At 24.9% G+C, this 13,931-nt stretch overlaps 1 protein-coding gene across 2 annotated transcripts in view; it reads left to right on the forward strand.

Moving 5' to 3' along the window:
- The window catches only part of LOC100203104 (uncharacterized), a 62,772-nt gene that overhangs the window by 39,195 nt on the left and 9,646 nt on the right, over nucleotides 1–13,931 (forward strand). For both annotated transcript variants that reach the window (XM_065816600.1, XM_065816601.1), the window contains 4 exons: nucleotides 3,309–3,442; nucleotides 7,722–7,876; nucleotides 8,322–8,431; nucleotides 10,626–10,749. In XM_065816600.1, the coding sequence (XP_065672672.1) occupies nucleotides 3,309–3,442; nucleotides 7,722–7,876; nucleotides 8,322–8,431; nucleotides 10,626–10,749 (523 nt within the window). The remainder of the gene's footprint in view (nucleotides 1–3,308; nucleotides 3,443–7,721; nucleotides 7,877–8,321; nucleotides 8,432–10,625; nucleotides 10,750–13,931) is intronic.

Below are 13,931 nucleotides of genomic sequence, written 5' to 3' on the forward strand. Positions count from 1 at the left end.
ATACAAATATCCTAATTTACTTTTTCTTTTTATTAAAATTAAAGGTGTTTAATCTATTATAAAATGAATTTTTTTGTATCAAAAATTGATCTTTTTTTTTTTTGATAAGTAAATTTTCGGTTTTTATTGATTAAAAAATAATACCTACAGCACATGAAAAACAGTATATTTTAATTTCTAAATATTATGTTTGTTTGATCCAACCTAATGTATGTATATATGTATGTATGCATGTATGTAATGTATGTATACATGCATGTTTGTACATACATACATGCATGTACATGTATGTACATAAATACATACATAAATACATACATTCATGCATGCATGTATGTATTTATGTACATACATGTGCATGTATGTACATACATACATGCATGTAGATTTATGTACATAAATACATACATAAATACATACATGCATGCATGCATGTATGTATTTATGTACATACATGTGCATGTATGTACATACATACATGCATGTAGATTTATGTACATAAATAAATACATGCATGCATGCATGCATGTATGTATGTATGTATGTATGTAAAAATTTTGTCAAAAAAATAAAAAGTTGTATGGCAAATTCTTAATCTAAACAATAAGCCCAAATCTTAAATGAAATCACAAATCACAAGCTTTTACATTGCATGCAAATTTTTCACACAAATGTTTGCTTATTTTTTGAGCTGTTTTTATCGTTGCTCTGGGCCCATCTTAGTCATCTAATTGCCAAATATTTGTCAAAAAAGATTGAGTAAATTACATAACTATTTGAACACATCTTTTATTTGACTCTCCCTGGAAACATAGTGTATACATCGTTACCAATAACACCAATGTTCACTTTAGTGCTCAGAGTTTTTAAAATCTGTGATAATAAAAATTTGAGCACAAAAAGATATAATCTACAACTTATCTAAAGCCACGAAAAACCATCTTCCATGTGAGTGTATGTTAAATTCTTTTTACCTTATAAGGGTATCTAGTATTAATTGCATGTGTAATTTTATACAGATGTTTTTGATCATTTTAAAGAAATTTTATAACTTCAAAATGAAGTTCTATCATGTTATAGGAAAATTGACTATTTGAAAAAATTATTTTACTATTTTTGACAACACTATTTTTATCTTGTTTTTATCTTCTTAACAAAGTTAGTAGTGAATTTGTCTTTAAAATAAATAAGAAATTACTAACAGAAGTTTGTAAACAAGAAATTACAAATAGAAGTTTACAAACAAGAAATTACTTACAGAAGTTTGTAAACAAGAAATTACTAACAGAAGTTTGTAAACAAAAATTTACTAACAGAAGTTTGTAAACAAGAAATTACAAAGTTAGTAGAAGTTCATTAGACAATATTTAGTGTTTAATAAATTTTGAATTAGAATGGAATAAGAATATTGTTATTTAAAAGGTGAGTTCATCTTCATGATGTCATTTTATGAATAAACTTTTTACTATCATCTAACCCAACAAAATCTTGCAGTGTTGTAATTTTTTAAAAGATTTATCTTTGTGACTGACTTTTTGGTGTTTGGTTCAGATATTGTTTTTTAGATTTTCAGGTTCTGATGTTTTTTTCTTACCAAGTGATTATGCAATATCATTAGGTGTGGATGTTAACTAACAATATCATTAGGTTTGGATGTTAACTTTCTGCAAGTTTTGGTTTTCAGATCTGTTGGCATTTAATATATTGGAACTTTTTTTTTAATTAACTCTTTGTCAAATTAAATCTTTTTTTCTAAGAATTGTCTATTATAAATATAAAATAACTATTAAGCTCTACAATACAATATTATTCAAATCTGACTCTAACTAAATCTTGCAGTGTTGTAATTTTTTGCTGGTCCTTTCTTTGTGACATTTTGATATTTGGTATTTCTGAAACAAGATAATTTTCTACATCCTCAGGTTCTAACCTTTTGTTCATTGTTGATTGTGAAAGATTCATCAGATGTAAGACATTTTACCAATTTTTGCTTGATTCTTTGCCCGTGTGGGGACTAAAGCATTTCTGTCAGTGTTACCCCAAAGCTGAAATATGTACAAAAAAATTACTACAAAAAAATCTTAAATGCTTAGAAACAACATCATAAAAACACATGTAAAATGATAGTATAGCATGGTTTTACTTATCTTTTAACTAAAGTTTTTTTGCAACAAAAAAACTAGAAATTAGCTTAATTTATTTCCGCATTATTTTGTTGTTATTTATGCTTACTATTATGCAGATAAAAATAGTTATATTCGTTCAATCAACATCTGGCTACAGCATCTGTTAAAATAATATATATATTAGTCAACAGGTAATGGGTAAAAATATTTAATCTAACACATGTCAATGTTACCCACGTGTCAATATTAACCACATGTCAGTGTTACCCATTTGTCAAAGTAACTCTTACCTTACCGTGTTACCTTACTTAACCACTTGGAACATAACACCATCAGTTAGTTTTTTTAAAATGGAACATAGATTACTGTTTTATATCTTAATTTATTTTTAATTTACTGTTTAATTGGTTCAGCTTAAATTAGCTTTCTTTTAGATATTTTATTAGGTCATTCTAAAATAGTTGTCTTTTAGGTGCATTATTTATTTTTTTTTAGTTGCTTTTTTTAACATGGTTCCTTTTGTTTTAAAATAAATTTGTGTTTGAAAATTGTATTCTAAATTTTCATTTGTAAACATTACTTCAATCAAAATTATTAATTCATTTTTGTTTTACAAGTTTTAGAAAAATTACATAGTATGAAATTAATTACATAGTATGGAAATAGAAAAATAATAATTATTATTAATTAAATAGAAATAAGTTTTACAAAACATACACAAGTATATTTTTTTAACTGGTGAAAACTCACATATTTTATACATGAAAACTCACTATAATTTTTTAACTGGTGAACTCACAAGAGTGCTTGGACTAGAGCTCATGTGAAAAAAGAAATAAATATTAGTCATCTTATTATATTTTTGTGAAAAACTAAAAATTAAACATTAAAAAGATTTTCAGTGTATTAGATTTAAAGTTTGAAATTCAATCAAAATCCTGATTGTGTTTGGTGGAAAAATGTTATTCGGGTTTGCTACCTGATTAATAAAAACTAGGAATTTGAATTTGCATTTACTAAATAAGTTAAATATGAAAAAATGGGAGCCACTGTTTAGCAAAGTATGGTAGAACTTGTTTTTGATACCATGTAGTGGTACATACTGGGACATTCACTACGCATGTATTACATAATTATTGAGTCTTTAACTAATATTAATCATTTGTTTTTAACTTTTATTAGAAAACATTTGAGAAGTTAACAGAAATTGAGAGCAAATTAACTGAGCATGTTTCTGTTATTGATAAATGTATTAACCTTCCTCAAGTTGGTGATCGAGGATGTGGGCTTTATAAAGAGAATAATTCATGGTACAGGTAATTCTTTTTTCTTTTTTTTCCTTATTTTTAAATTGGTTATATAAACAATATACATTATATTTTAGTAAATCTTTTTTAGTTAATCATATTGCTGATTTATTAAAGTAGTAAAATGGTAGGGTGAGGTAATTCTAGAGACTAGAGCAAATAATAAATCCCATTTTAAAAGTATCTTTTTATTAAAACAAAAAAATTTAGGATAAAAAGTCATCTGGGAATTTTGTATAAAAATGATTTTAAATTTTTATGTTAAATATACTATATCTGCATACCCCATAGTTTTTGTTTGGCTCATAAAGAATATTAATTTTGTAAAGTTTGATTGGTTTTTAATTAATAATACTTTATAAAAATGTAACATTAAGTTTTGTTTACTTTGAAATGATTTAGTTTGACATTATTTTACTTTGAAATGATTTAGTTTAACATTATTTAACTTTGAAATGATTTAGTTTGACATTATTTAATGCAAACATAATAGTATAAAAATAGCTTTTTATGCCATGTAATAAATGTAATAATTTGTATTTTTACTGTTAAAAATCGTTTTTATTTTTAACAACAAAAAACATTCTTAAGTTTATCAAAGCAAGCATATTAATTAAAAGAAGAAGTTTATTTGTTGTTTATGCTTACTATTCAGCTAGACTAGGCATCCCAGAATTCTTTGTGTTGTAGATTACCTATTTTACTGCTAATTTTGTTAAGTCGGACACTACAAATAGAGCAGGAAGCTCTTTTCGAATTTAGATCAACAAGTAATAGGCTTGCAATTTGCCAGAGTTAAAGTATTCTATTAAAATTTAAATAACTACATTCAAAACCTCCAAATAGGAGCTTTCGATATAAAAAAAAATTTATGAAATTATGAAATTTTTTTAAAAGTATGATTACCTAAACTAAATAATCTTTATAATGAGCAGCAATTTTTTTTGTTTTTAATGGTTAAAAATGGTCTCAAATTTTAGGATGTTTTTTTTTTTTGTAAATTGAGTGGCGAGTTGTTAAAGCGAAAAGTTTGAAAGTGAAAGTAAAATAATGTTATGATGTTATAAAGGAGAATGATGTTATAAAGCAAAAGATGTTAAAGCAAATTTTTACTTTCAATCCATTGATTTAAATCAGTTTTTTTAAATCATGATTTATATCAAATGAATAAAAATCATGATTTAAGTTGATTTTAATTGTTTTTAATGATTATTTATTGATTAATCATTTTAAAGTCAAATGTACTAGTTAAAAATCCTTTCATAAATTTGTATAATAGTCAGATAATACATTATATAATGTTTATTAATCATATAATAATTATATTAATTTTTAAATTGAAAGATTTTTATCCATTCAAGTAAATATTTTGTTTCATATTTTAACCTAATTCATTAATTTCTACTTTTATTACTATTTATATGATATATATAAATATTTTCCTTTTATATAAGAGTTATATATTAAATAATTTTTTTTTTTTTCAAAATTTTTATTATTCATTTATAAATTATTGTAACTTTAGTTAAAAATGAAAATAATATAACTAGAAATAAAAAGTTTAGACATAGGTTGAAGAAATACCTGTATGTAATAAGTACAAAGTTTGGGAAAAAAGGGTAATAAAGCTAAATAATAAATGCAAAAGCTGCGGTTTCCAAATGCAAGATTTGGTTGCTTGAATGAGAAACCACAAAAGCGTTGGTAAATGTAATTTTTTGAAAGATGTTCAAAATGATGAAAACATTATTATTTGTCAAGACACTGTAGAAAATTGGACCAAGCAACTGAGGAAGCATAAACTAGTCAATGCTCTGTTAAGAACATTGACTAGTTTTAACTGAATCTAGTCAATCTACTGTAGATAAAGAAAATTTTGTTTTATTATAAAAGAATGATTTATGCTACTAACTTGCCTTTCAGAATGGTTGACCATCCAGAGTTTATCAAAAATGATCCATTTTTTATGCCCAGGATATAACCTTCCTAATAAAACTGATGTTGGTGAAAAACTACTAGATAGTGTTAGAAGAACAGTATAATTAACAGTTCAGGTTTGCTTCATTATCAGTCCGTAACCATGAGTATTGACACAAACCTTCCCAAGAAGCGAGTGCAGTTGCATACCTTGTTCGTCCACATTAAAAGTAATTTTTTTAGACAACTTTACCGCGTTTTTATATAGTAAGCCTTTTAAGAATTTGCGGCAAAATAAAGCATTAAGAAACTACAGAGAATAAAACAGCATTACCAGAAGAAAGGAAACAAATACTATACAAAATAGAAAATTTAAATAAAATAAACTAAAAAAATTGAAAATTAAAAAAATTTTGTCAAAAAAATAATATACTTATTTTTTTGTGTTCTTACCTGTTTTTTGTTTTCTTTTTTTAAAACGTTTGTTATTTTCCATGACCAATATTGATACAAGTCGAGGAAAAAAGCAGATAAGAATATAACAAAAATAAAAACATTTTTTGATATACAATTTTTTATGGCTTTTTTCAGTCAGTATATTAAGGAAATACTTTGTTATTTGTGTTAGAAGCATGGACAATTTTTAAATTTGTATTTTAAATGTTTTTGCTAAACTTTACTGTTTTTATCAATGCACAGGAAAGCAAGAAAACTAATTGCTATTTATTTTTAAATAAATTTTTTTTATTTTTACAAGTTTTTCATGTAAAAAAATAAAAGGTCATTAATACTAATATTCAAATATAAAAACTATTTCGATAGAGGTTGATTTCACTATCCCCATTGAAATAGTCTGCACTTCCATTGGAATATTGGAATTAAATTGTGCATTTAAACCCGATAGTTAGTTTCCTAATGAATTATTGTTTTTGACGATGCTCCAAAAGCTAGTGAGCCAGTGCATTGTTAATTTACCAAACTTTTTTACCAAAATTTTTAGGAGCCTATTTAAAACTTTTTATTAAGTTTTTAAATATATTTTTTCAAACAAAGCAATCGTTAAGTTCATTATCTCTAGTTACAATAGAAATTAGGCATTATAAACAAAACAATTTCAGACAAATGTGGTAAATACATTTATAAAAGAAACCATGCTATTCTTTTATTTAATTTCTTCCATCATTACAAAATTTATTAATCAAATAATATATTTTACAAATAAATGGCAAATTTTTTTCTTATTTTACTATTATATAAGTATTGAGAAAAAATGTCAATTATAGCAAAAGCATTTTTAAAAGCGAAAAGAGTGAAAACAAATAAATGTAAGAAAAAAATTAACAAAGTTTCTCATAATTCTAGCATACATAGCAAATTAGTTTCACAATTATACTGACTGATAAAAGTTATGTATAAATTGCATATTTCTATGTACCACAAGGTTATTCCTTTTCCAAATCACATCATATGCTTCAACCTCAACAAGTCAAAAACTGTATAGAGAGACTCACCTTTTTTACAAATCGTATTTGTGCACCGTGGAATGCACTTTTCAGCAACACCACCAACTCAAAGTTTGACAATATTTTTGAGTCACAGTTGCACCATCAGAACACTCTCAAATAATAGAACTATATGTATCAAACTCGTCAGCATAGCAAGACTGGGCGCCAAGCTCTATCAAACTTTATAACTTTTTTGTAAAATTTGAATACTGAAAACTAAACTATTTTAAAACTTTTAATTGTTGTTAAATTGTTATAAACAAATCAAAAAAAATTTTAAAAAGTCTTTTTTTCTCAAGTTGCATCAAATTCTGTAGCTAAAAACAACAACCATTCTAAAAAAAAGAATACAAAAGTTGCGTAAAAATTTTATAAAATTTTTTTTTTTTAGTTTTTATATTTTTTAAAAAAATTAAAAACAATTCTCTTTACAATTATAATTTTTTTTTTTTTTTTTTAATTTATTTTGAAAATATATTTTAGTTATAAAAAACCCCTTTTAAATAGTTAATAAATGATAGAAACGATTGTTTTGACGCAATTAAACTACAATTATTTTCAGTTACATAACAAAAGTTTTTGCTTTAACAACACCGAACATCGACACATTTTGTGGGTTTTTGTGGACTTATTGTCCTAGTATATCATGGTATACCACATATTTTATCAGTTATCTACTTTAAAAAAATCAGATACATATCCGTTATACCACTTTACATCTTAACTTTTTACATCTTACACCCAACAATCTACACTTTACACTGCACAATATACACTTTACACCCTACAATCTACACTTTACACCGCACAATATACACTTTACACCCTACAAACATTTGGTTTCAGTTTCTTATTTTGATTTTTAGATGTTGGATATTGAACACAAACTCAGAACTGATGGAAATAAAAGTTTTTTGGTGTGATTATGGAAACACAAGTGTTATTGCTTTGGAAGATTTTAGGACAACATTTGATGATGCATGGATACTACCTCCTCTTGCCATTCCATGCAAATTTTATGGTAAAATATTTTTATTGTTCTACTGCTTTATCACTTCAGTTATTAATTTATCTTTTTCTAAATATTTGCTAAATATTTAAATTTTTTTAAAAACCCTTTTTTTTTTTTTCAGTTCCTTTTTTTTAAAAAACTCTAAAAAAACCTTTTGGTAACTAACATTACTTCTATCTTCGATTTTTTATTATTTGATTTTTAAAATGTTTAAAAAATTTATTATTTAAATCTAATTTCAAGTTTTCACAATTACAGAAACAAATATATTTTACAAAAAAATACTATTTAAAAAGAAAATATAAAAACTAATTTTTCATTTTTCTTACCCCTTCCCTTTTGATGTTATCCTTAAAAACTTCTTGGATTAAAACTGTCTAAAGTCTAATCATTTTTATTTCATTTTTTTTTTATAGTTCAAGAGTTTTTAAATAAAATGGTTATTTTGTTGTAGGTTATGATGTAGATAATAATGTTAAAGAGTGTGGCACTATTTTGTTGTCTGATCTTATGATGGGAATTGTATATATGGCTAAAGTAAACAAAACCTCATTATATTCACAGGTTAATAGAAAACTTATTTGTAATAACTTATTTATTTTAACTTTATTATTAAAAATCTGACTGCTAGTGGAAATGGATGGCAAGTCGATGATTTAGAAATTAATTAGATTAGTAAGTCGATGACTTGGTAATGAATGAGTTTGTTTAATGAATAAGTTTAAATGAAAACATTTCCTTTTGATATAACTCAATTTTTTATCCAAGTTTTTCAATTTTTTTCTACCCTTACCCAAAATTAAATTAGGGTTTTGTATCTTTTTTTAGGTGCCTTTACCACAGAGCCTCATACATAATATATATAATTAGAAAAAAAAAAATATAACATTGAGATATATTAGTTTTATAGTGCATATGTAATATTAAAAATACATATATAATAAAATGTATGTTAATATTATATATATATATATATATATATATATATATATATATATATATATATATATATATATATATATATATATATATATATATTAGGGTGTGTCAATTTTTATTTTTTCAATTTCAAAAATGGCAAAGTTACTTTTGGTGAAGAATTTCATGGAGATTCCGAATCTGCAAAAAAAAAAATTAAAAAAGTAATGTCTTGCTGGGTGTGTCAGCGTTGTTTTGAACGGAAAAATGACTAAAATGTGACTAATTAACAGGGCAAAACAATAACTTTAAAAAAAAAAAGTTTCTTCAATTTTTGCTCAATTCAATAATTTTTATGTTGAATTTTAAGACTATTGATAATTTGGTTCAAAAATTCGTAAAAATAAACAGAGAAAAGGAGTTTTTGTGAAGGATATTTTTACAAAAATTTTATAGTGAGTCTGAATCTGAAAAAATATATAAAATATATCTTGTTGGGGGGAATGCTTACTTTTCAACAAAAAAATGACTAAAATAATACACATGATGGGGGCTTTTGTGAAAGTTGCTTTTAGAATTATTGGATTTTTTCATATTTTAGAATGAAAAAATCATTATTAGTGAATGTTATCGTAGGGTGCGCTGTCTTTTCTAAAACTAATATTAAGTCAAATACTTTTGTTATAACAAATAGTATATTATATTCAAATACATTTTATAATATATATTATATAATACTGATATCTTTATTAAAATTTAGATATAATTAACAATTAATAGTTTATAAATTTTATTTGATGAAATGTATTAGTAAATAATATACTGTTTGTTATAACAAGAGTGTTTGACTTATTATTAGTTTTAGAAAAGACATCACACCCCACAATAACATTCACTGTCTAAGAAACAAAAAATCGACTAATTTTTCTAAAAACAACTTTCAAAAAAGCCCCCATTATGTGTTTATTTTATTGACTTTTTAAAAAAATATCATATTTTCATAAATTTTAACATAGTTTATATTGAGTTTATCAAATAATTGAAAAAAATTTTTTCGATTTATAATTTTTCTCTTTAATTATTCATATTTTATTAATTTTTTTGTTGAAAAGTAAGCATTCCCCCCAACAAGATATATTTTATATATTTTTTTCAGATTCAGACTCCCTATAAAATTTTTGTAAAAATACTCTTCACAAAAACTCCTTTTCTCTGTTTGTTTTTACGAATTTTTGAACCAAATTATCAATAGTCTCAAAATTCAACATAAAAATTATCGAATTGATCAAAAATTTAAGAAAGATTTTTTTTTTAAAGTTATTGTTTTGCCCTGTTAATTAGTCACATTTTAGTCATTTTTCCGTTCAAAACAACGCTGACACACCCGGCAAGAAACTATTTTTTTTAAACCTTTTTTTTGCAGATTCAGAATCTCCATGAAATTCGTCACCAAAAGTAACCTTGCTGTCTTTGAAAGTAAAAAAAAAAAATTGACACACCCTAATATATATATATATATATATATATATATATATATATATATATATATATATATACATATATATATATATACATATATATATATACATATATATATATATATATATATATATATATATATATATATATATATATATATATATATATATATATTTGTATATATATATATATATATATATATATATATATATATATATATATATATATATATATATATATATATTTGTATATATATATATATATATATATATATATATATATATATAATACTACAATATGTATATGTATAATTGAATATTACTAATTTATTGTCATTCTCTCAATTTTTTTTATTATGTAGCCTCATATTGTGGAAATAGATAACATAACATGCAATGGCTCAAGTTCAAACATTGTTAACAATTTGTTGCAGGAAAAGTTTATCAAAAAGATTTCCAATTCTGATGTTGAAAATAACACTGAAGGTAGTATATCTTCAATGTTATGTGTATATATATGGTATTATGCGTTAGTAGTTTATAGTATGCGTATACATACATTTTTTATATACATGGTAAGATTAGAGGTGTCCCAGAACCAGTATATGCTTTGTCCCCGATTCCGGCACCATTAAAAAAAAGTAAGAATAAAAAGTTTAAACAAATAAAAAATAATTTAGACAACACTTTTTCGCTGTATTTCATTTCAATTTCTTTTATGATTTTTTGTTTGTGATGAATGGAAAATGTTATCAACATTCAAAATAATTAAAAAGTAGACGATTAAAAGCAGAGAAGTAAAATAGATAATTTTTCTGACAGTAACGGATTGAAAACTTCATTTGATCAGAATTTAGATTTTTAAAAATGGCTAATAAATAATTAAAACTCCCTAAAACTTTGCAATATTTTTTTGTTTTTAGCAGCCGTGGCGCAGTGGTAGGGTGCTTGCCTCAGAAATGAGAGGGAGCGCATCCCTTTTCATTTCTGAGGGGTTACACTCTCCCCTTACTTTTTTTTTTTTGTGGACCTTTCTTTCTTTTTTTTAAGAAGTTGGCAATTTTTATAAAAAGTTGAAGAATTTTTTTTAGAAATGAGGTAGTGTGCCCCCCTCTTTGAAAACCGTGTCGTCGGCTTTGCCAAAACTATCGATTTCTTGTCTAACTACCCAAACTTCTTGGGAAAAAAAATTCAGTTGAAAATTGTCTATGATGGTTAAAATGTCGTTGCTTTAAATATTTTTTTTATTGTAAATGATCATTTAGCAAAAACCTTATTTAAAAATGACCTACAGTATAACTTTATAACTGAAAAAAGATAAAAGTTGAAGTGTTGAAGTTTACTTTTATCTTTTTTATCAAAATTATTTTTAAAAGAGTTAATCGTTTTCACATTAACAGTTTCATTATCTAAATTGTTCCAATTATTACAGACTTGATTTATGAAAAAGTTATGCCTTGCGTTACATTTTGGAGTGTATTCCCTTGAGAATCTAAAGTTGTGATTTCTGTTTTTTTTCTGTCTAACACTCTGTTGGTTACTAAATTTATTGGTTTTTGTAATGAAATTTGGTCGCAGCCATATACTATTCTATACATTTGCATAAGTTCTCTGCGAGTTCTTTTCTCTAACGGTTCCAGGTTAAAAACTTTAAGTCTGTTTTCATATTTCATTTTTTTTTAAAGATTTTTGTTGCCCTTTTTTGAACTTTTTCCAAATGATCTATATCTTGTTTTTGGTGAGGATGCCAAACCAAGATAACATCGTCTAAATGTGGTATTACAAGTGATGTGTATAATAGTTTCAATGTGCAGACATCCAAATTATCTAAAAGATCCATTAACCATCTCCAAAATTTGGTTTGCATTATTTGCTGCTTTTATGACTTGATTGCACCATTTTAGTTTATTTATAATGATAATACCCAGATCACTTTCTATTTCAGTTTCTTGTAATACTGCATGTTCATTATTATTAGTCATATTTATCATGAAATATTTGAATTTTTTTTTTTTTTATTCTAAAGTGCATAACTTTACATTTTATTCCACTAAAACACATACACCATAGGCCTGCCCATTGTTGCATAGATATAATATCATCTTGAAGCTTTGATCATTCGAATTTGTTATTTATTGAAGCAATCAGTTTACTATCATCGGCATATAGTTTTAATGGAAATTTTGGTGTGTCCTGTAAGTCATTAATATATGTAACAAATAGAATAGGCCCTAAAACTGAACCTTGAGGGACACTGCTTAAGACTTCCCTCCACTCGGATTTATGCTGACCCAAAATCACTCTTTATCTTCTATTAGATAAGAAACTCTGAAGCCATGTGACTAATTTTTTTTGAGAAGCCATAATTTTTTATCTTGTGAATTAATTTCAAGTGTGAAACTTTATCAAAGGCTTTTGTCAAGTCAAAATATACAACATCTACTGAAGTCTTATTGTTTAGATGGTTTGTTATTTCATCGGTTGTTTCAAGTCAGTTGGTTATACATGATTTAGAAAGAACAAAACTATGTTGATTTTTTTGATTAGATTGTTTTGTAGTAGATAATACATCATTTTATCTCAAATTATTCTTTCAAACGTTCTACAAACAACTGATGTAATAGATATTGCCACCCTTAAAAATCGGTGTTATATTTGCTAGTTTCCATTCTTGGGGAACTATTGCATCACTAAAACTCTTTGTGAAAATTAAAGATAATGGATATGATAGAGCTATGTTGCATTTCTTTAAGATTAATGGATGAATTTTATCATGTCCAATCGATTTATTATTGTTTAACTTTTCTAAGTGTTTTGCTATTATTACAAGTCAAAAGTCTTCATTATTTAGGTTGCATGTTATAGATGATCTTCCTTTGAAGTATGGTAGAACATGATTTTTTTCTTGGATGAACACAGAATGAAATTGATTTAAAAAAAATATAAACAATTTATAACATTCATTATAATTTTTATTTGTAAATAATGTCTACCAATCAACTTTATTATAAACCGTGACGTTTTTTCAAAATTTGTTTTACTGTATAAAATTTTTCTTTTAGCTACATTTAGATGGATATTAGTATACACTATAAATTCATATGTTAATATATCATGACCTTTATTTGAATCGCCCAATAAAGGCTCGTGTTTTATTTTAAGAATTCTATTGTTTTTATCAGTGATAATTAAGTCTAAAATATTTTCCTTAATCTCGTTTATTTGAAAATTGGTTTAAAGACTTGGTTTAAATATAGCAAAAAAATATTCGAAAGCGTAATTTAAGTGAGACACATCTAGATTTAGTTCATAGGAATTATCAACTTCTGAAACTATCAAAAAATTTATTGGTTGGAGCGCTATTTTTTATCTGGTTAATAATATTTCCACACAATTTAAAGTAACACTAAAGCAAAATTTGTTTTACTATTTTTATTTTTTATAAGTTACAGTACTAAAAGGTTATGTCTGTTAAAAAATTTTTTTAAGATACCAGGTGCCGGGTACATCAATAAAATGGCGGATTTCGGATACCCGGTAAAACCACCAAATTACCGAGTCCCTGGGTCCGAAACGGTTACCTGGCACATCTCTAGGTAAGATGGATAGATGAAAAGATTAGTAAGAATTTATAAAACTGGATTTGACTTTGATTATGTTTAATTACA

The sequence above is a fragment of the Hydra vulgaris genome, chromosome 13 (assembly GCF_038396675.1).
Source record: "Hydra vulgaris chromosome 13, alternate assembly HydraT2T_AEP".
Lineage (NCBI taxonomy): Eukaryota > Metazoa > Cnidaria > Hydrozoa > Anthoathecata > Hydridae > Hydra > Hydra vulgaris.